Below are 25,195 nucleotides of genomic sequence, written 5' to 3' on the forward strand. Positions count from 1 at the left end.
TCATTTGTAGAATCTTTTCAGCATGCTCAAAAATCTATGTGAATGGTGCTGTGGATATTTATTGCTTCTACACATTAATTCTTGTATGTTTTAAACTCGAACACTACCAGAAGCTCATTCAGATTTGCTGCTTGGTACACCATTAAATATTCCACAGGAGTCGATGCTATCTATAAATGTTGTTGCGAACCAAACCGCAAAAAATAAGACACTTAACAAGTAATTTAATGCCTCACAAAGTCCTTCTATATTTCATAATGGCTTCACAATTTCACTCTTATCAGCAGATTTTTTTTCACGCAGTAAGAGGATTACAAGTAAAACAAGCAAATATCATTATGCATAAGGATATGTGTAAAATCTATCATTAAAATACAATGGGAAAAGCTTGCAGAAGTTCAGCTTTTACCAACAAAATGTTGTATTGTATTACCCCACTGATTAAATGGGACAAAATACAAACTTGTTAGCTAATGTGATCAATTTAAATCAGGAGTTCAGAAAGATAAAACACACCAATCAATAGAGGTTTACGTTAGTTTAAAAAAAAAACATCAGTTATATTATTAAAAACAAATAGGATAACTCAGAGTATCAGCCTCTTGTAATCCCCTGTACAGCAGGTCTCAGCCTGGAAGAGAGAGAAGCAGCACAAGGAGCCAACCAGGTGTGCGGAATGTGCTAACATCGGACATGCTGACAGGAGGAGAGTAAAAAAATGGCAAAGAGTTGAACTAATCAGCCTCCCTTACAGTCTAATCACAGACTGGGGCAGGGACAATACCTAATTGTATTACTTAACTTCAGTAAAGGAAAGTCAGGTCTCAAGACTGGCTGTATAAATTCCAGGTGTGAAAAGACAAAAATACAATCCATTGGCAGGTAAAACAGCTCTTGAATATGTAGTTAATTTGCATAGTTAGCCGTTTGCCTGGAGCTTACTTAGCTTTAATGGGTTTGTCAATGCAAAACTCACATTTTAGCTTGTAAATGATGATATGGTGAAACACCAACCATCTTCTTACATGCCAACCCTGCTGTAGTAAAAAAAAGGTCCTTCCGTGTCAGATTTTTAAATTCATTTTAGATTCCAGAAATTGTGTAATTGACCAATTTCATGACTTTATTTCTCCAAATATTCAAACATTCTGTGCTTAGGAAAATGGATGGATTTGTTGGGTGTCCAGCTGGTCAGCCTACATTATAACTGAACAGAAAAGATGAACCTGGTGACAGAGCCATCTTATAAATTATCATTGTCATGCATATATTTGCTCAGTGTCTTTGCTACACTTGCAGCTGCCGTGTTATTCTCCATTCACACCATAGTGTAGCGGGAATGTGCATTGTGGTGATGTGCGTTTCTATGCATTCGTTTTCCGCATTTAGTGCACGTCCCTATTGCTTTCGATGGGTTCCTGGACACGTGCCAAATGCGAGTTAGTAGTGCATGTAGCAAATTCTGCGACATGTGGTCTATGTTTTTTTCCTGTGTGTTTGTGCACAGAAAAAAAAATGTGTTTGCTTGGCCGTGTTTGGGCTGCCATTAACTAGTAATGGCCCCCGCAAGCGCGTACCTCGTTTGTGCATGTTTGATGTGTGTTCACAATATACTACAGTGCAAACGGGGACAAATCGGCAAATGATACCTTTAACTTCACCCCAACATTTTATTGGCTATATGTATTCAATGTTAAATACTATTATCTGTCGATCTACTGCTGATTGTTATAACAACTTCAGTGGCACAACTGTATTTCTATGCTGGCCCAGGCAACTAAGACTACGTTTACTTTTCAGACCATGTTTCATGTTTTATTTAAATAATAAAATATACCAGTATCATAAATTCAATTTGGTCTACTTCCAAAATGAATTACCACAAAAAAATCAAAACTACTAATATTGTTTTAAATGAAAAGTCCATTAAAAATTATCCCAAAACAGAAATATGATATTTAATTCTGCATAATGTGAATAACTAACTTAAATAAACCAGTCCTCACAGACTGACTTTAAGGAAAAGCATATCAAAGCAAGGAACTCTAGTGAAGCCAGGAGTCAAACAATAATGCTGGGTTCACACCTGGGCGTTCAATGAAACACGCGTTCGACGCTCGTTTTTAAACCTCCCTCGCGGTATGATTTTTTCCCCCTTTTTTTCTCTATCTTTTTTCGTATTTTAAAAAAAACGTTTTAAACTTCCCGCCGGTTCCGCCCCCCTGGGACGCGGACGCTAGCAAGGGACGGAACCCGGAAGACGGCAGCGGCCGAAGGACACAGCGGGGATCGCGGACAAGTTAAGACCTACGCTGTATTCCTGAGTGTGGCTCGGGGTTACCGCTTTGTTAACCCCGAGCCACACTTGGGAATACCAATGGATACGCACTGAAATACGCCCCAAAGAAGCTCCTGTACTATTTTGGGCGTCAAAACGCGCAGAAATACGCCCAGGTGGGAACCATGCCCATAGGAGTTAATAGGATTTCACTGCTTGAGCGTTTTTCAGCGCTTCGATCAGATCTGAAAAACGCCCAGGTGTGAACCAATCCTAAGGAAAAGACCCCCATTCCACTGCAAAATATGGCTCCTAGGCTGCATTGTCACTTTGCCCCTGTGCTTAGCCTTTCCCTCATTCTTAAGTCTCTGCCCCCTAGTTTCCTGAACACCACTTGCTATTCAGATGAAGCCCCATTGCCAATGAAAATGGTTATAATAAAAATGTAGAGAGGCCTGCAGATTCTTCTGCTGGACTGAATGTGTAGGGCATATTCCTGTGCTCTATTGCATGAATGTGTAGGGCAACCATTCTTAATCAGGGTGCCTTCTGGCATTGTCAGGGGTGCCTTTAAATTTCCACAGTAGTATCATGCATTCACATGGTGCAGGTGAGCTGGCCACTAGCACCATGGAAACGCAAGATGCTAACTATAGCCTTGACTTCCATTTTAATGTCTCTCTGAGGATAAAGTCTCATGGATATAAGTGCATTTTTATCATATTTATTGGCATTGGTGTAGAATACAAGCCACGTAAGTGAAAATAATGTGGAGGTGTATGATGCAGCAAGGTGCATGCTTGCTAATGAAATACTTTAGAAAGCTGCGCACATTTTTTTCTGTTTTGTGAATTTACAATTTGACCTTTTGAAGAGGAAGGTAAAAATGCTTGTCAATTGTCAATACTGTAACCCAGGGGTTTGCAAACTTTTCCACATTAAAGTCAAATTTTTTTCCCCCTCCCCCCATGTTAATGTTAGCACTTACCTTAAATGATGTCTCTTAATCCGATCTTCTTCTTCTTTCCTGATGTTTTCATCTGTCCCTTCAGCGGGGCGGCGGCTCTCCGATCCAGCGCTGACTGCTCTGTCCCTCCGATCCAACAGTGTCTGCATGCGGGTGCACACGTCCATAGACTTACCTTGCGTCTCTGCTCCTCTCCTGGCCGAGAATCATAACTGCGCATGCGCCCGCCCCAAGATCCTTTGCGGCCGAGAAAGCAGTTCCTGATTCTCAGTGCGGGAGCGATCAGCGATAACGAGGTAAGATTAAACCTAGCTAAAGCGTTTTTTTGTTTTTTTTTAAAGACTTCTTGCCTATATCTACTGCTTGCTAGCAGTGGATATAGGCAAAAAAACCGGAGGGTTTAGAACCCCTTTAAGTGTCATGTAAACAAGCAATAGACAACTGGCATGCCAGTGAACAATAGCACATTGTAGTCTTAGCTTGTTTTAATCTTTTGCACTCATAGCTGTACGGCTATGGCAAGTTAAACTTAATTATTATACAACCAAGAGAGCAAACATGAAGTAACTAGTGCACACACAAAACCTGTTTAACCCCAATGCATGCACCTCAGATGAAGCCGAATGCATGCACTTCAGACATAAGATCAACCTCAGTGCATGCACTTCAGACCTGAGATCAACCTCAGTGCATGCACTTCAGATCTTTAGCGTCATGGAGTTGTTATTGACATGCTAGTGACCTGTCAATTACAGCCAATGGCAGTAGGAGCCAGTGAAAATGGCATTGCATGCCCTGACGGGTTGCTGACACCTGCTGCAACCTGTAACATGCAGCTGTTATTGTGGGCTTATCACTTATGCAGCACTGGAAAGGTGTGTAGATAGTGAGTGGCACTTGTAATTGGAAGCGGCAGATGCTTTTTGCTTCCTATGTAAAGTTCACTATATCAAATGCTATATTATTACTCTGCTGCTAAGATTAGGGGTGTGAGCTATCAATCTGAATTTTAATCAGAATATTCTCTCTTCAGAAACTTCAGTACAACTAAAATGTGTCAGTATATTTCAAACTACCACAAAACTCTTCAAATCTACACTAACCATAGCAAAATGTGAAATATGAAAATCAGATTTGGCAACAATAAAATTTATGTCAAAATTTACAACACCTGACATTGTTCTCAAGTTATTTTATTTCTACAAGCGAAGTCACAGTAATAGAGCACTTCGCACACTGTTCAGTACGGATGTCTTTCTATGAAATCCTTTAATACAAAAATTTGTAAATTGCATAAAACACACAGACTCAGCACAACTGACACAAAAGCTTGAAAAAGCTGTGCAAAACAAAGAAATGGAGCTGGAGATTAAGGCCAGCCATGCTCTGTGTGGTTCTTCCCAAGAGACAGGCATCACTAGCAATAACTGCATAATATCAGCTGCTTGTATGCTATGGATAGGCAATGATTAGAGAACCACTACAGTAAAAAAAAAAAACCTGTAAGTTCTAATGGTAGTTATATGTCTAAATATAGTTGATTAAAGAAACCTGGCATTAAAGAAATTAAGAGGATGCCATTCCTGATCTGAAAATGCCTGCTGCCAAGCTGACACTGTTACCTTTTAAGTCACTTAATCTGAACAAATAGGCAGATACGCTAATTCTATTCCTATATGCATTTTCCAGGGCAATCTTTAAAGTATTGAGACAGTGGATAAGTATGACACCTAGACAAATGACAATGTCTTCATCCCTAGCATCACATACCGTATTTGCCGGCGTATAAGACGACCCCCTACTTTTTGTGTTAAAATATAGGTTTTGGGCTATACTCGTCGTATAAGACGAGTATAGCCCAAAATAATGTTTAAATGCACCCACTAACCTCCATGGCGGTATTCTCGAGTGTGGCTCGGGGGTTAATTTTCAGTACCATAAGCGGTAACCCTGAGCCACACTCGGGATTACAGTCTCTTACCTTGTCCACGATCCCCGCTGTGTCCTCCGTCCCTTGCGAGCGTCTGCGTTGCAGGGGGGCGGAACCGGCGGCCATTTTAAAAGTAAAAAAAAAAAATAGAACAAAAAACGAAAAAATAAAATCATCAGACCGCCAGGGAGGCTAATCTGTCAGCCCGCTGGCTGTGTGGTAATACTGTATCTATGGTAGCTTCGGCCACATACAGTATACAACGCTGAGCCAATCATGGCAGGCTTTGTATTAATCAATACAGGCTTTGTATTGATTAATACAAAGCCTGCCGTGATTGGCTCAGGCGGGAAATAATTGATTACCCTAATGCTGTCATGAGCAGCAGGAAAACACTCAGTGACCCAAAACTTACAAGGGCTTCCTTTCTTTAGTTCTGACGGGTGAATGGAGCAGTGACGAAGCAAAAGAAATGCATGTGCTGCTGGGGACTGAGGGAGCAATGCTGTGTATGTGGCCATTATTTACATGAGATGATGAAAAATAGGCTACATGTGTATGCCTATTAGATGCATGGACAATCCATACACAGTAAAATAGGAATTGTGTACTCTCTATAAAATCCTTTTCTTAGAGTCCATAGAGCAGGGTTGGCAAACTCTGGCCCTCCAGCTGTGGTGAAACTACAAATCCCATGATGCATCTGCCTCTGCGAGTCGTGCCCGTGGCTGTGAGAATCTTGCAAAGCCTCAAGGGACTTGTAGTTCCACAACAGCTTGAGGGCCGCAGTTTGCCACCCCTGCCATAGAGGGACACAAAGTCTTAATACTTCCGGTTATGTAGATGCCAGGTTGGACACTGGCAAACAAAAAAACCCCCAAAACTATAGGCTAGTTCAGGATAGAACCCCTCCCACTACCAGCATGCCTCAGTTTTGCAGCAAAGCAGTATCAGGAGCGTGATCATAAGCACAAACCCTATTTACAGTCAGGAAATCCTAAACCTTTAGGACATCCAAAAGCAGTCCAACTGAGGGGTGGGCAGCAGGAAATAAATGTTAACAGAACCAACAATAGAAAATGGGGACTGCCTGCCGCTCAAAGAGTTGCCAAAAGGATCTGGCATTAGATAAGGCTGAAATGTCAACCTGGTAAAACTTACAGAAAGTATAAAGAGAAGCCTGGGTAGCAGCCTAGCAAATATGAGGAACAGTTGCTTGATGCTGAAGATTCCAAGAGGCGATTAAAGATCTAGTAGAATGAGTCTCACACAGGAAAGGGGGGAGAACCCGATCCTTAAGGAACGGTTCACGCTATAAGTGGCTCGCTAAATACACAAGCGCACAGCACACCTAGTGCCATTTATTTGCAACGCAGCACAACTGTATAACAATAGTTGTGCATGGCGTGGAAAAAAAGGTAGTGCAGTGCAAGGTAACTCCTTCCACAGCAAAGCCAACGGGAAATGGGGAATAATTTTAATGTCACTTTAATGTCTGCAACACTAGATCTGGAAAACACTGCGCGTCTAACTTAACCAGAACAGACCTGGGATCTGTAGACTCTCATTCATTTTGCCATAACAGAGGTGAAGGAGGGTGCCCTTGAGGGTAATGAAGAGGATCCTGAGGCAGGTAGTGAAGGGGAGGAGAACAGCATAGGACTTGGCAAAAACAGCATCCTCCCAAGAACAAATGTTAGGCTGTGAGAATCCAGAGCCTGTTGCCCACACCTCCAATGGTGCATCATTGATCCCCCTTGACCCTAGTACTCAAAACTGTGGAGGAGGAGAATGCCTAATGACCCAACAACATAGGCACCAGCAGTAACCAAGTGTAGCGGTCTGTAGGATCTGGATTCACTAAACATGCAGAGCAGTAGCAGCAAAACAACTTTTGTAACCTAGCACCAAAAAGAAAAATGGCAGGCACATGTGCTTTAGTAGTTCCCAGAGAGAGGCTGCACAGGCGCTGTGTGGCCTTTCAGACTGACCAATGCAGGAACAGAATGTACTTCTCTAAAAGCAGAGAGAAGGCAGCCATCACTTAAGGACACTAGCAAGATACTGAGGCAGGTTGGGAGTGGGTGGAGAGTTATACAGGGCTGTCTTAAAGCTTTGAATATTTCCCAGTGTCCAATCACTGGAAGGTAGCTGCACAAGCCATCTGTTGAAGGGTCAACTGTCTGTGTCCTGTAATGTACAATCAAGAAACAAATTGGAGTATGTTACTAGTTAAGATTTTAAAAGTGCTTAAGGGTGTTCTTTAAATTGACTTTAAAGCACAACTGAAAATCTCTATAAAAGCTGATAAGCGGAACAGTGACAGGATGAGAATAATATGAGTCAGGTTTAAATTCATGGCTTTGTTGACTGTAGCAAGAACATGACAGACCTTTCACTGAATCTGATAAAAGACCTATCCCTTTATGGCTGACCTTATATCAGTGATCTCAATGGATAGAAGGCGATAAAAACATAAATAAGAGATTAGGTGGCTGGAGGGGTCATAAGACAGCTGTCAAGCTACACAGAGTTAATTGGGACAAACACTTCTATCTTAGACATAGGTTTGTGGTACATTTCTTTGTAAAACCAGTTAAAATCAGGTCTAAAACATTTGAAATTCACACACTGGAACAAACAAGTGTGAATCTAGCCTTAAATATTTTGTTATTTTTGCACTGGGTCTGGCAACAGAACAGTACAAGCACATATTGAAAATAGCCATTGAGGATATCTGCTTCAATGACTTTACAGAGGAAAAAAAAAAACATTGAGCTAATAGTGAAAGCTTAAATCATTTTTTTGGACAAGATACAATCTTAAAATCTCAAACCGCACATAAATAAATCACTAAATATACTTACTGTATACATTTTCTGGAGTGTTTTTATGCTGCTTTGAGTCAAATTTTGTACAAATTGAATAAAAGCTATATGAAATGCCTTGGAAGCCATAGCTTCCAACAAAGCTACCCATTTTCTCAAGTGAAATGTCTCCTCTACTACCTGTGCTATGCTAGCTCTGCTTTCATCCTCCAGCTTCAAACCTTTTACGCTAGTCAGCAAGAAAAGGGTTTATATTATGTCTGGAAAAGAAGCTTTAGGTATTCGAGATAGTGTTTTCAAAAAACTCTGGCAATGTACACCTGTTTTTTTGTTTTGTTTCTTTAATAATAAACGAATTTCACTGTATGTCCTTTATAGTGAACTGTGTTTGCCAAACAAAAGCCAAAACAACAGGTTCACTTTAATGACAGCTCATTTTACTTACCCCTATCTTTACTTCCCTGCCGCTGTGTCCTCCTGAAATGAAAAGTGACATACCTGGGACTACCAGCTATGGGAGAGTATGTGACTCACTCCACTGCTTCCTGTATGAAGGTGCTTGGTAGCTTTGGCAACCAGGGCTGTCTACAATGGGGTGGAAAAACGTCTTTACTTACGAGTTATTTCCATCCTGCCCTGAGACTTACCGTATATACTCGAGTATAAGCCGTCCCGAATATAAGCCGAGGGTGGGAAATGAGGCAGCTACTGGTAGATAGATACCAATAAAATTACATTAATATTTATTTAAAAGAAAAATAACCTAGCTCTGTAAGTGGAAAAGGGGGTACAGGGCTACATATCATGTACTACGGATCATTTAACCCATTCATGTTAGCAGAGGATCATTGTAAATGTATTGTTGCAGGCACTCTATATGTACATGTACTATATACTACATATAGAGTGCACTGAACAATAGATTTACAAATATCCTCTGCTAATATGAATGGGTTAAATGATCCGTAGTACATGATATGTAGCCCTGTACCCCCTTTTCCACTTACAGAGCTAGGTTATTTTTCTTTTAAATAAATATTAATGTAATTTTATTGGTATCTATCTACCAGTAGCTGCCTCATTTCCCACCCTCGGCTTATATTCGGGTCAATACTTTTTCCCAGTTTTTTTTGGTCAAATTAGGTACCTCGGCTTATATTCGGGACGGCTTATACTCGAGTATATACGGTACACAGTCCTGATAGACAACACAGTCAGGTTGGTGAACTAACTTGCACCCTATTCAAGACACAAGTGACAGATTTTCTTACTAAGAAGCACACTCCTACTACTAATACCTTCCCCATGCTCCCCCACTGCTCTTTCGGTGTGCAGTAAAGGCAATTATCAGGATGGTTGTGGGAGTTCTTCTTACAAGAGAACCTGCCACTTTGCCAATTCAGGGTCAAAGTTTCTTTATAATGAATTGAACTTGGTCAGTTCCATACACCCACTCTGGAATTGGACAATGAAATAACAGAAGTTGTAGGAGATCATCTTGTGTTTCCTAAGAATTTCAGTATCTTTCTATTTTTCAAGCATGTGTATGCAACAGAGCCTAACTGGCTCACAGTACTGACTCTTTCTTTCCTAGTCTGTGTTCTCCTGTATAACGGATTAGAAGAGATAACAAAACAAATTCAGGTACTTAACCTGGTTACATTAAAAAAAAAATGTATGTAGTGAATGAATAACTGTTTCAAACTGATATATTTTTTTTTAACTATTGGGCTTTAAGGAAAGGTTCTTATGACTCCTACATTTACCAAGTCATAATGCACCAAGTCCCCTCTATGTGATTTTCTATTCTAGTTTGCATTGATACTGCTCTTAGCCTTTGATTTCAAATTCCCTACTTTTCTTTTCAACATGTTTCTATGGCATATGACATCATAGAATGTTTTCTGAGATCAAGGACCTACAGTGGACTTTGTTGTAGAAGCAGAAGCCAGTATTCAAAGTGCTTTTTATTCTATCCCACTCACTTGCATAACAAGAAAGTTGTAAACATCAAACAGACTCATCTGCTTGCTTCCAAACGTAATTTGTTGCATTAAACATGTTTGTGTCCCATGGTGTTTATCATTTCACAACATGAACAAGGAAACTTTCAAGTTTCCTCACTGACTGGTAAAGATGTAGGAGATTCCAATGTGTTTTAATGGTCATTCATTTAGCCAAGATAACCACTAAGCCTTTATTTGCATGGACCTCCTGTGTTTGTTTTGTTTCAACAAACTTTATACTTCCCAGATCACGTTCTTGTGCATTTAAATGTACCTGCGTTTACACGCATTAAGGGTTAGTTCACACCATATGCAGTGTGTTTCGGTCCGATTCTGGCCGGAACGCACTGCATCCAATTGCGGCCACCTCACTTTTTTGACGGGCGGGAGGGGGTATGGCGGGCCATTGAAGTGAATGGCACCGTAGCCACGCCCTCCGGGCCGCAATGCAATCGCCCGCACAGGATCGCAAAGCACATTGTGCCTGCAGCCCGGTCCGGTGAGATCAAAATGCTGCAAGCACTATTTTGATCGCACCGCACAGGACCGCATATGGTGTGAACTAACTCTTAGATGAGTTCAGAGTATCTTATCAGCCCCGGGATGCACAGATTTTTGTTTTTGCAATTCAGCTAAACTGAATTCATAAAAGTGCACAGTGTGCATTATACCATTTAAAATCATCACATACATTTATAACATTTATTTTGAAATGTCCGATAAATGCATGACTGTGTGAATAAAGGCTAAAAGTCTCAGAACCTTTACTCTCTTCTAAAGTAATAATTATCTTGGCAACCCCTAATTTTCCCAGCATAGAAACAAGCCGGTTAAGGTTTGACTTAGAAATGTTTGGCTGTGAATAGATTTTATGAACTTATTTATTATTACTGTGGGAAGTGCAAAGACTCATTTAAATAATTATTAACATCTTGGGGCTTAGGTTTACATTCCCTTTTCTCCATTATCTCAGCAGAAAGCACCTTTATTGCAAAAGCACTGAAATGTAGATGAACCTACTTTGAAAGAGATTCTGCGGATATTAAATATTGTGGATGAGAAAATGCTGCATATTATGCAGTAAATAGACCTGAATGGCATAAATAGAAGTAGCCACTGTCATTGTAGATATTTAATAATAGCGCAGGGAAAGGCAGAAGGGGGGTACAGAAGAGGCTAGCAGAGAATTGCCAGAAAGAAAATACTCTTTGAGGAGAAACGGGGACACAATCACTACATTCTAAAGGTATTATTACCTCAGCCAGCATGGCAAGATGCTGATTTTGAACAATAGCCGTTCGATATGTGGCCAGTCCTCCTTCTTCTAGGCAGGGAAACAGGAAGTACAGGTGGACACTGTGATACAAATAAAATGAAAGAAAATCATAACTGGCACAAAAGAAAATCAATCAGCAGAGATGATCAAACTGTGCTGCTTATGGACAGCCAGAATTAGCATTTATTGGTGTTGTGAAATATGCATAGATTAGAGAAAGATATTATTCATTATTAATCTATCACTTCCACTGCATTGTACTTGTACACAAATTGGAGCCAGCTGTCAGGAGAGAAAAATGCAGATCAATACATGATATCTAAAGCAGAAACCTGAGTGGTGTCAAAAGCTTTACCGGCAAAGATTTTCTCTGCTACATATTCCATAACCTGCAGACTTGGCCGGCTTCTCCTTTCAGTGTTCGAAATAAAGCATAATAGAAATATCTGAGAATCCACAGCGGGATTTTTTCAAACAGCACAAACCAGCAATGCAATGGAAAGTAGTTCTTTTCAGTGCATAAAGAAACACTTGAACCCCACACTTGCATATGTATATATAATAGTACTTCTACTGAAATCCCAGAAATAAAAATGAAAATGTACTGAAATAACAGCCTATATGAGTGATTAAAGAAAAGCAGTCCCTGCTTTCCCACTGATGATACCCTTGCGTTTCATATCTCTTCTTCTACAAACAACCTCCTGCTTGCCCCCTCCGTTCTGCCACTCCCCCGTTTTCTATTTTCTACAACTTCTTTTCTTCCTTCATGTAAAGGTAAACTACAGCATAGTTCAAAAAGTACACATTTCGCGAAAATTTAGCATTAGCATAAAAACATTTTGACAAAATGTTTATAATTTCACATTCATTTATTGCGATTTCTGATCTTGATAAGCTAAAAGGCAACCTTCAAGCAAAACTTTAGTGTAAATTATGTAAGAAAGTATATTACTGACGTGGAAGAATCACACAGCAAAAATGTCAAAAGTATGTCAGTCATTTACGAACAGAAACTAAAAACAAGCTCAGTCATGAAGGGGTTAAGATAAAGATATTTATTTTTGCCATGTGACTAATTAAAGACCTTTGTTTGGTACTCTCATTGACGAGACTAAACATGGAGCCTTCTTAAAGGAGAACTATGGGGTCAGTGTTTTTCCCCATAGTTCTCCTTAGGGTAAATAAAAAAATTTAACCTTATTTGTGTATCACTTAGCTGTAGATCCTCAAAGCATCTCTGAATTGGTGCTTGCACTGTCTTTCCTTCTTGAGGGTGGCTACTTTTGTTCCCCATGGTTCCTGTGTGTGTTGTAAAGTAGCCACCGCTCCAAGCTCCCTCCTGTAATGGACTACAATCCCAATACAAATTAGTAAACTAAATGTGACATTGTAGTCCATCACGGGAAGGAGTTTGGAGTGGTGGCTACCCTACAGAAGGAAGGACAGTGTCAGCACACATTCAGAGGGGATGTGAGGATCTACAGCCGAGTGATACACAAATAAGGTACAGTAATGTTAATAGTTAAGTTACTTGAATGCCTTTTTTGAGATTTAACTCCTGGGTTTAGTGTCACTTTAATGACAGGGCCCTGTAACAGAGATATCTGCTTGCAGGAACTGGGAGACACTGGACCAGACAAACTAAGATTGGTGGTTTTTCATGAATATAAAATTGTCACATGTGACATTTTACTTTGGTGCACTGAATGTAAAACTATTATGGTGCTGAACAGATACTGTAGTTTATTTGGCATATAGTGGAATGTGTAAATGTCTCACTCCATCATCTTCATGCTGCACTACTGCACACCTCTACAGCAACAAATATTGACAGACTAATTTTCTGAACCATTATTTATTGCAGGTTGTGCATTAGTTGCATCTTTACTTTAAATTGAACTATTTGGTGCATCCCAAAAAAAAGCAGGCTTCTGTGCAGCAAATATTTGGAAAAACAACAAAAATGTATCTGACCTATTTTGAGCCTAAATCTCTAGATCTGCCAATCATTTCGACAAGCTGTTTTCACTGAAGGTAACCTCTCCTGTATTTTTGATTATATGTTCAGTTTGAATTGCCCAGGTTTGTGACAATTTCACTTACGGTGTCAGGCTCTGACAAAGCTAAGCAAAGCAAATACACCTCTTGAAAAAGCAAGACTGGGCAATCAGTACTCTGGCTGAACATTACATTTCTTGCATAAACCTAACAGTGATTCTCTTAAAGCTACAACTTTTGTCAGCCTTGTCAACTCTGTTAAAGGTTACCTATTCATAGTCTCTTGGTTATTAACATGTTACTAATAATTTTATTCCAGTTTGCGTTTATTTATTCATTTTACTGTTTATTGGCGGCAATCACATTCACTAATATTTTTGTTACAGTAAGGTTTTACTCATCAGAAAATCAATGCTGTGATTTGCAAAGAAGCAAGCAGTTGTACTACTGTACAACAATGCATCTCCGTAGCAGCTTGTCACCCTACTGCTTCATTTGCTTACCTGTAAGAGGAATATGCTCGGTGCTGCCCACAGTTATCAGGTAACCAATGTTTATTTATTTATTTTCAAACTTGCACCAGAACAAAAAATGCTGTTAAAGGGTACTGGTTCCCCTACAAAACAAGTGTTCCTATGCTTTCCTAAAAGTGTAGTTTCACCTTTGTAGTCAAGTTTGAGAAACCCTGCTATATCTTTATTATGTGTTCCCATTTACACAGAATACCTAAAAAGTATTTAAAAAAATATTTTTCTTACCTTTTAGGCTGTTTTCATGGAGCAAATTGATACATAGGACACTATAGGCAAGCTTCAGGGGTCTTAAATAGATAGTAATGTGCAGATAAGGGGCAAACAGGGACATTACCATACAAGGCAGAACCCAAGCCTTGACATCTTTGAGGACAGACAGTGTTCCAATCTAGTATGTGACTAATGAAAACTGCCAGCACAGTACAGACAGGATTCATTATGGCAAACTAACGCCCCATGGCCTGCTCATGAACATTACATAGAAGGAAAAGCTACGTTTTTCCTAGCAAGAAAACAATCAATTAAAAAGGTAAGCAGAATTTTTACAAATTTTTTTTAAAGTTATGCTATGTGAATATGTAACAAATATAAAACAGGTGTCATCCCAGTTTGGCTACAAAAGTAAAATACACTTTAAGATTTTAAAAATTAGCCTACCCATAGTACAGAACTGGTCTCCAGTGGATTGGTTGTACTTACATTACAATAAGTTGTACAAACAGAGAATTACGCTGTCACATGCAAGGGCAATGCTTCTGACAGACTTGTGAATACTTATCAGACTTCAAGGGCTTTTTTTGGCTACATATTCCTCAGATGTAGAGACAGGACCAATTGATAATCTCAGAGAATGAAGTATTTTACTCTCTTACAGTTCAAGTAGCGCCAGTTCTAAGAATGATGCCGGTTTTGTGTCGTTTGCTTGAGTTATTAAGCAAGAGCAGTCAGGGAACAAAAGGTGTCAGAGTATATGGCAGCAAAATGTGCTGTCTCTAGTGTCTGTCTATACTGCCTTCATTCTGCAAATACATTACTCAGGTCTCCCTGGGAGTGCATTATTCTGCCAACATCGAGGAAGCAAAACCTGCCTGCTGTCGGAACGCATTAATAAAAACATAAGATTGATTAGGTTAATGAGAAATGCATAAGAAACAACTCTGCACTAGCTTTATGTATACAAAATTCAGTTCCAGCAATAAGAATTAAAGAAGAGTTCCCAAAAAATATAAAAGCTTCTTGCCTAAAAGTTGTTCTTAAATTTGAGTTTTGTTTCATGTACTGTAGCTAGATACAAAGAGTGTTTTGCGGTATGATCACAGGATTCTGTGCAACATGCCTCTCAAAAAATTAAGAAAGAAAAATAAGCATCCCAGGAGTCATAGAGATTGTGTAAGCAGAACAGATAGGTGCACTAATGAATGCCTCAATGAGAGCAAGAGCCACTCTCTAGGTAGGCAGTATCCCTTGCATGAGATTAGGTTATATTCACACGGGGCTTTTATATGCGTCTGGGGATATCTTCGGAAAGAACCTGCAGATTCTTGCGGCAATAACCCCAGGTGGGTCCATATGGATGCAACCACCGTGCCCATTCAAGTGAATGACAGGCTAACAGTGGCTGCATCTGTCCATGGCTGCCCACTGTTATTGTACATGGAACAGTTACTTGCGATCAGGATATATGCTTGTCCCTGGATGCAGACATATTGTGTCCAGGGACAAGCATATATCTCAATTTGCAGGTAATCATTCCATGTACATTTGTACATGTTCTAAGGCCTCAAGCACATGTATGTGTGCATGATGCCTCAGAACATGTAAAATGTTTAACTAAAGAATCTATAATACAACAACAACAGCAATACATTATTATATGTTTTTTGTGTTACAACAGCATTATTTTATAGCAGTATTTAAAAAAAAATAATCTTCTAAGGGTTAACATGACAAGTGTGCTGTGTGTTTTTACTCATCGCTGTCAGTTTTTATTCTTTTCCACCTTTCAGTCACAAGGCTTACACAGCCCTATAATAAGCAAGGACAATATTAATAAATTCATAAATGTGACCAATGGGTGCTAGCATTGGGCTCTACAGTGGGGAAGACTGGTGTGAGTGTGCAGTAGCACAGATAAGTGTCTAGAAGAAACACTGAGAGGTCATTGGCTACATAAGACATATTTGTTCCATGTGTGAGAGGACTAAGGAAAAATGAGGGTGAGAGATGTAATGCAGGGAGTGTTTAACCCTTGCAGTCAAAGACAAGTACATTAAAGAGAACTATGGGGTCAGGGCTTTTCCCCATAGTTCTCCTAAGGGTAACGGGAGGACACAAACTAGCGTCCTCCTGTCTCCCAAAGCTCAGTGTAGCTTGCGGTATACTGAGACGCTGCAGCTGAAAGGGATCTCGACAATTATGTCTGGATCCGCCCAGCTGCGTCAGTGACAGCTGGCTCTGCCTATATGGAGGCAGAGCCAGCTGTACCCGCTCCCTCCCCCGTCCGTTCCGCCAGTTAGCGCTGGAAGTTTGGACAGGGAAGGGGGGAATCCAGTCCCTCCCCTGTCACGGCTCTCTGCCGGCACAGGATCGAGAAGTGAGCGAGCGCCGGTATCTGTTCGCTCACTTCCCGATCTACCGAACCGATCTGTGACAGTTTCATTGTCACAAGTCAGCTAGAACTATGACGCTGAGTGAAAATCACTCGCCTCATAGTTCTCCTTTAAAGTCAGACTCAAGGACACTAAACTCAGGAGTTAAATCTTAAAAATGCATTCAAATACCCTAACTATTAAATTAAAAATGTATCTTATTTGTGTATCACTCAGCTGTAGATCCTCAAACAATCCTTCCTTCTGGAGGGGGGCTACTTTTGTTCCCCATGGTCCCTGTCTGTGTGGTAAAATAGCCACTGTTCCAAGCTCACTCCTGTGATGGACTACAATCTCAATTCAAATTGGTAAACTAAATGAGAGCATGTAGTCCGTCACAGGATTGACCTTGGAGTGGTGGCTGCTTTACAACACACAGGTACCATAGTGAACAAATGTTACCCAGATGGAAGGTCCGTGTTTACAAGAATTCAGTGATGATTTGAGGCTCTACGGCTGAGTGATACACAAATAAGCTCACTGTCTAGTTAACTGAAGGGTGCCAGCAAGCTACCTACATACCTACATACAAATCTCCTGATGCAAACAAACCCCTTAGGGACCTCTTGAGAGTGTCAATACTGCGTGACATTTGGCCAACTACTTAGAGAACTATGAGGCGAGTGCTTTTCACTCACCTCATAGTTCTAGCCGAGCTGTGACAATGAGACGGTCACAGGTTGGCTCAGTAGATCGGGAGGTGAGCGAACACAGGGGAGGCGCTGACTGGCGGAATGGACGGGGGAGGGTACAGCTGTCAGTCATGCAGCTGGGCGGATCCCGGCACAATTGTCAGGATCCGCTTCAGCTGCGGCGTCTCAGTATACCGCGAGCCTAGGGTGACGGGAGGACGCTCGTGGGGGGGAAAGCCTTAACCCCATAGTTCTCCTTTAATGCATCCAATACACGCAGTGTCAGTTTCAATCAACATTAGGCAATGTGTCAATGAGCACTGGGACCTGTGTCCTCCAAAGACAGGCCTATATCTACACAATGCTCCTGGTAACACTTATCAGAGCATAGAGAATGAGGCCTAAGGTCATTGCAATTAACAAGTAACTGAATGTAAACTCCTCTTTCCCTTTCTGTGTAATAATTGATTGAGATAGAAAAAAAGTAATTTTGAACACATAGCTTAGCTTCTGGACTTTGTATGGCATTAATAAAAAGGGTGTCTTTTATATGCCAACAGACTACCAAATAAATGCTACATTTTGTTGATAGATGTTTAACTTGGGAATAATATAAAGCTTTGACCCCCCCCCATTTACAGTAATAAAAAAAAACTTATGGTACTGTGGAGTAGTTATAATTACCAGACCATTTATTTTGATTTGAATACTTGTACTTGAAATGGTAAAACCATGCTCTTTGTTACAACATGGAGATGGAATCTATACTATGATGCCAATTACAGGCCTCTCTCATCTTTTTAAGTGGGAGAACTTGCACAATTGGTGGCTGACTAAATACTTTTTTGCCCCACTGTATATATATATACACACACATACATATATATATATATGTATATATAATTTTTTATTCATTTATTACAAATTTTAGGAATGTTTCAAAAGGTAATTGCTGAATCTTCAGGCAAGATGAATTAAACCTTAACCAGTCCATTCTGCACACAAGGCTTTTCTATCATCTAATCCCCTCCGATGTGTATTCCCATAAAACTAATCTCACTTGTAAACAAGCTTTTCACTTCAGGTTAGGAAATACAAGATCAGAGATAAATCACAGCAAGGAGAAGTGACAAACATTTTGAAATAATCGGCCTTCTTCCTGCAAATTGGACTCAAGCTCTGGAAGCTGCCTATCTGTTCCAGGCAAGCTGATCCCTTCAAGAGGGAGGAGAGGAGAAAAAAAAATAAAATAAAAAGGCATCTGACACGACAGTCACGCTGGATTTCATTCTGTAATCTTACATTTTGAGCCCATCAGCACTGTAAAAGACTTCAAAGGCAGCCACATAACTGAAGAGGGATGTTACAGGCTAAGAGCACAGAAACATGCACTGTATTCATAATTAAAAAGGAAAAAAAATGTGCAGTGGCAAAGAACACTGACAACAGTTTCAAGAACAAACATGTTACAACTCAAAGGAGCAGCATAGGTTTCATTTGATGAGATGAGTGCACTAAGTCATCAACCAACGTTTACAGACGCTAGTGGTACACCACCACGTAACCCATGATGTGCCATGTTTAATATTACTATCATGATAACAAGGGGTCTGATCCTAAGGATAGAACACCTAAATGGCTGGTGATGCAAAAGATAATGGCTTTTGCTGTGTCACATTACTATAGCTTCTTGGAGACTGATACACTTGAAAAACAGGAAGCAAGAGAAACCAGTTCTCCGATATGAAAGGGGTCAATCATCTGCCATGTTTAGCTTTACCGGGGATGTATCAGGTCCAATTAGGCTTAAACTACAGATTTTTAAGGCTGCGTTAACATTGCTGGGTGCATCAGTTGAAACTTTGATGCTCCGTTATAAAAGCTTATTTATTTTGACTGAATTGGATTGCCAATGCACCACAATGCAGGTTCTAAAATGCCTTTTAGATTGTAAGGCCTCACGGGCAGGGCCCTCCTTACCATCTTGTCTTGAATTGTATTTTGATACTAATGTCTTCCTTATATTGTAAAGCGCTGTGCAAACTGTTGGCGCTATATAACTCCTGTATAATAATAATAATAATATGCAAAACAGTGCACCACAACACACAAAATGGTTTGCATATAAGCATGGTGGTGCACTAATATAAATGTGCATTGGGGTGGCATTTAAAGAAAGAAAAAAAAAAGAGCACTGCACCATATGTTACAGTACCGCGCATGTGGTTTAATGTGTGTTAAAGTCAAAAGGATTTTAAGTTATTTCAAATGCTGATGGCATTCAATGGATGCTGCTTCTTGATGTTAAAGGTTTTAGTTTCCGGCAGAATCAGCAGGTACTGACTTCCTGTTTTAGAGTGACTGCTTTCTCAAGCAAAGTGCTATGCAGTCACCCTTGTGTGTTCTATTAAGCTGTGTGTGTCTCCATGGATGGCGATTTGTCAATAAAGGACTTTTTGCTTCAAAACTTTTGGTGTGCTGGTGACAATCCTTTCTAGATCTGCATTGTACACGGGGCCGTCCGTGGTCACTACAAGCACCCACCTGCTTGGCAGGTTTACTACTATTCCGGTAAGGAGTGCAGCTGGTTCTTGACTACATCCACAAACACACAGACACAGCAAATCAAGCTACTCCTCTCCCTCTTGGCCCCCTCTCCTCCCTCCTCCAAGCTAATAGACGAACAGTTGCTGGAGTCTGCTCTATCCTTCTTGTGATCTTGTACTGGACAGGAAGTTCAGGAAAGCTTAGCTGAGAGACTTGGAGCCAGTTGTTCAGAAACATGATGATTGTAAATGCTTGGGCAAAAATGTACAGCAATGTTTTCCTGAGCAATGTGTATTTGTTTGATCTGGATTCATTCTTGAAAAAAAGTTTTAGAGTTTGCATGCTCAACTTTGGCTTGTAGAAATACTTTAATCAAAAGCTAAGGAAGTATAAATTAGCCTTTTTAATTACCCTTTTAGAAAACATTGGACCTTAATTTTTCCCAATGCTGGTGTCCCAATCTCTTGTGATCAATATCCTGTTCAGCTACGAAAACCATTTGTGCCATTCAAAAACCAAATTCCAACACGGAAGCAGCAAAAACGCTGATTGTTGCTTCTATAACACCCCCAAATGTTGGCCATCCAGAAAGTAAAAGGTAAATGTGAATAAATGCTGAAGTTTGTATTACTTTATCACAGCACATCTACGTCCTCACTGAGTAACCATGTGTACTGAGCCATTCAGTTGAGTACATTTCTCATTAAGGGCTCCGTTATACCTAGTGCATTGAACTGCATTGATCAACTCAGAGGAACTTTACCCATATCTTCAAAATAACAACAAAGGCACATTTAGAAATGTTTAGTAATGACAATCTTCAAATATACACTATATTGCCAAAAGTATTGGGACACCCCTTCAAATCATTGGATTCAGGTGTTCCAATCAACTCCATGGCCATAGGTGTATAAAATCAAGCACCTAGGCATGCACACTACTTCTACAAACATTTGTGAAAGAATGGGTCGCTCTCAGGAGCTCAGTGAATTCGGTGTGGTATCGTGGTAGGTTGCCACCTGTGCAATAAGTCCATCCATGAAATTTCCTTGCTACTAAATATTCCACGGTCAACTGCTAAGCGGGCACATCTACCGTACTCTGCAATAAATATTATCAAAAACAGATTTCATAAGCTCCAACTGGTAGACATCTGGAGAATCTTACACCCAATGGTCAGAGACTACACGTTTTACTCCTCAGCCCATGCAACCTATAGTCGCATTGACTACTTTTTCCCCTCTCACTGTCTACTCAATTGGCATCCCCAAGCAACTATAGGAACAAAAATGTGGTCCGACCATGCCCCTCTTATGGTGACACTAGGGCTCCCAGGCACAGTACAAAACAGGTCTACTTGGCGATTAAATGAGACTCTCCTTCAGAATCCATGCGTCCAGAAAGATCTTGAAAATACCATCCAAGTGTTTCATACAACCCATGCCCAGGACACCACTCCTCCCCCCATTAAATGGGAGGCATTGAAATGTGTCCTGCGCGGGGTCTTAATTAAACACGGTGCCCGGGCTAAGAGGGATAAAAACAAGCAGATCTCCTCCCTGCTTACAGAAATACAGGAGCTGGAAAGAACACATAAGAATAGACCTGACCAGACAATATACCAAAGATTAACTGCTAAAAATCTGGAGCTGTCAAAACTTCTGGAACAGTCATATACACGTTATAGGGACTTAACCTTACGTAACCTGCATGAGTTTGGAAACAAGAGTGGGAAATCCTTAGCCAGGTCCATTAGGGGCCTTCACTATAGAACTTATATAGCTAAGATTAGGTGCCCAGATAAAGGCTGGGTGCACTCCTCAGAGCAGATAGCTGCGTCGTTTCAACTGTATTACTCGAACTTATATAACCTGATGCCCCTTAACTCATTAGAAGATAGGGACTCAGCGACCACCATACGTGCTTATATTAACACAAATAAACTTCCTACACTTTCTGACGAAGCAGTTCTTTTGTTAGCGGCACCTTTTACTTTAAAGGAGATAGACGAGGTCATCGGCTCTTTACCCAAAGGTAAGAGCCCAGGACCGGACGGTTTTTCTGCACAGTTTTATGTTAACTTATGTAAGTCCTTATCACCTATACTAGAGACTACATTTAATTCAATCTCAACCACTCAGTTATTTACAACACAGACACAGGAAGCACATATTGCTATTATTCCAAAAACTGATAAGCATCCCTCGGCCATGTCAAGTTACAGACATATTTCCTTGATTAACCTAGACCTGAAGATTTATGCTAAAATTTTGGCGAATCGGCTTAAAACATATGTTCCAGCACTAGTCCACTTAGATCAAGTAGGGTTTGTTCCTCACCGTGAAGCAAAAGATAACACTATTTAATCTTTAACTCTCATTGACTATGCCCGGAGAACTAAATCCTCTCTGTGTCTGTTATCGATCGATGCCGAAAAGGCGTTTGACCGATTAGGCTGGTCCTTCTTGAGAGAAGTGTTGATACACATAGGTATAACATCAGATACGCTGTCTAAAATAATGGCTCTATATCACAACCCAACAGCTCGGATTAAAGTAAATGGTATTCTGTCCCAACCTGTGAGTATCCGTAATGGTACAAGGCAGGGTTGCCCTTTATCTCCATATCTTTATATACTGGCCATGGAATACCTAGCAGCTTCTATTAGAAATAACCCACAGATTAGGGGCATGGAAATTGGCTGTGAGAATTATAAGATGAGTCTCTATGCTGACGATTTATTACTCTATATAACAAATCCACAACAAGCATTCCCGGCTTTGTTACAGGAATTTCGCTTATTCGGATCCCTAAGCAACTTCAAGGTCAACGTCCACAAGACAGAGGCTCTGAATATTACCTAAAGGGGGAGTTTGCCTTTGGTTAGAAGGTGGACGCATTGAAATATTTGGGTGTACTGCTACCGAGAAATCTGGATAGAGTATATGAGCTTAATTACAGACCTCTACTAACACTAGTGGATCGCATGCTTAGGGAATGGACTCCTAAATCTCACTCTTGGTTTGGCAGGGTGTCCCTTTTTCAAATGGACATCCTCCCTCGACTACTTTATATATTCCAAACAGTCCCGATAATAATACCTAGGTCTTTCTTCCATACAATGAAGACACTTGTAAGCCGATATATTTGGAAGGGATCTACCGTACGAATAAGTTATGATACTCTCATCCGTCCTAAATGTAAAGGAGGGTTAGGTCTCCCACATCTGGAATACTACTATATGTCCTTACATTTAACAAGGATCTTGGATTATATCCATAACTTAAACAATAAACAATGGATAGGCATTGAGGAGGCCTTAGTATCCATTCCACTACGGTCATATCCGTGGATAGACCCTCAAGATCGTCAGCAGACACTAGACTTACCATTCTGCCTTACTCCCTTACTTAAGTTATGGGATTACCTTGTTAAAAATGAGAGTATTTCGTCTTATGTCGGTCCCCTGACCCCAATCTTGGGAAACCCACGCTTCCCACCAGGTCTTACCTGCCCAAGGTTGCTTCAATGGACCCGAGATACAACCTTGATGTGCTTTCCCCTAGTGGGATACTTCCCCTCCCTTCCCTAGTTGGAGATAATGAAAGAATAGGGGGAAGCTGGTTAATATATTTTCAATTGAGAGACTTTTTCCATACATTACAAAGTGAAGTGAATCTTCATAGAGAACTGCTGCCTTTCGAGGTGCTTTGCACCTCGAGGACAGCCCCAAACCATCTTATATCCTCAATTTACGAAATATTACTGTCATTCAGATGCCAAGACTTCCCTTCCTATATGACAGCCTGGGAAAGAGAATTACACAATACTTTTTCAGAGGCGGATAAAAAAAAAGCATGTATCTTTACGCATAAAACATGTATATCAAGCGTAGCGCAAGAGAGGAATTATAAAATTCTTACAAGATGGTATAGGTATCCGTCTGTCTTAAAGAAAATGTACTTACAATGCTCTGATCTTTGTTGGCGCTGTAAAATGGCAAAGGGCACAATGGTTCATATATGGTGGGACTGTCCAAGACTGAGACCATTTTGGAAATCGGTCTTTGATATATATGAAAACACAACAGATCTATCACCCCCTCGAACCCCACAGGTAGCCCTACTGTCAATGTTCCCTGGCTCATTTGCATCTGTCAAGAGAGACCTTTTGAGATTCTTCCTGATAGCTGCAAGGGCCGTTATTCCAAGACATTGGAAATCAGATGTGGTTCCAGGGGTAGAGGAATGGAAAGCGGAATTAGACCACTTGATGTATATGGAGGAATTGACAGCTAAACTGTATGACAGAGAAGATAGATTCCATGCAACCTGGTCTTTGTGCTTGCAGGCTAGAGAAGGATATTAAACCAGCAACAGAGATTCTTAGATGGGAACATACTAGAGGCTAATTGAGAGATTAAATAGAGGTATAAATATGTGGGAAGGTGGTAAAATTATACGGGGAAATGAACGTAAATGGGTGCTCCTCCCTTTTTTTCCTTTTTTTTTTTCTTTCTTTCTTCCTTTTTTGCTGTCGTTGCTGTGTGTTTGGTGTAAGTTTGTTCAGTAAGTGAATGGACTGAGGTCCAATGTCTATCTATGGGATTTATAAATGATATGATGTTATTTCACTAGAAATAATGTGAATGTATTGTTCTAATTGATAATTTATGTGAGAATACGCTATCTGTGATCTACTTATAAAAATAAAGTTTTAATATGAAAAAAGAAAAAAAAACTGTTAGTGGTATTATAACAAAGTGGAAGCAACTGGGAACAACAGCAACTCAGCCATGAAGTGGTAGGCCACCTAAAATGACAGAGCGGGGTCAGCGCATGCTGAAGCGCACAGTGCGCAGAAGTCGCCAACTGTCTGCAGAGTCAATAGCTACAGACCTCCAAACTTCATGTGGCCTTCAGACTGGCACAACAACAGTGCGTAGAGAGCTTCATTGAATGGGTTTCCATGGCCGAGCAGCTCCAAGTACACTGCCACTGGACTCTAGAGAAGTGGACACGTGTTCTCTGGAGTGACGAATCACGCTTCTCTGTCTGGCAATCCGATGGACGTGTCTGGAACGGTACTTGCCTGACTGCATTGTGCCAAGTGTAAAGTTTGGTGGAGGGGAATTATGGCGTGGGGTTGTTTTTCAGGGGTTGGGCTTGGCCCCTTAGTTCCACTGAAGGAAACTCTTAAGGCATCAGCAGATCAAGTCATTTTGGACAATTTCATGCTCCCAACTTTGTGGGAACAGTTTGGGGATGGCCCCTTTCTGTTCCAACATGACTGCGCACAAGTGTACAAAGAAAGGTCCATAAAGACATGGATGAGCGAGTTTGGGGTGGAGGAACTTGACTGGCCTGCACAGAGTCCTGACCTCAACCCAATAGAACACCTTTGGGATGAATTAGAGCAGAGACTGTGAGCCAGGCCTTCTCATCCAACATGAGTACCTGATCTCACAAATGCGCTTCTGGAAGAATGGTCAAACATTCCCATAGACACACTCCTAAACCTTGTGGACAGCCTTCCCAGAAGAGCTGAAG

General features: G+C 40.6%; 1 protein-coding gene across 1 annotated transcript in view; it reads right to left on the reverse strand.

The window, feature by feature from the left end:
• DROSHA (drosha ribonuclease III) overlaps positions 1 to 25,195 on the reverse strand; it is a 239,833-nt gene that overhangs the window by 58,968 nt on the left and 155,670 nt on the right. Inside the window, exon 21 of the mRNA XM_018574114.1 lies at positions 11,266 to 11,365. Coding sequence (XP_018429616.1) covers positions 11,266 to 11,365 — 100 coding nt within the window. The remainder of the gene's footprint in view (positions 1 to 11,265; positions 11,366 to 25,195) is intronic.

This window comes from Nanorana parkeri, unplaced genomic scaffold, assembly GCF_000935625.1.
Source record: "Nanorana parkeri isolate BGI_ZX_2015 unplaced genomic scaffold, ASM93562v1 scaffold49, whole genome shotgun sequence".
In the NCBI taxonomy this organism is placed as follows: Eukaryota; Metazoa; Chordata; class Amphibia; order Anura; family Dicroglossidae; genus Nanorana; species Nanorana parkeri.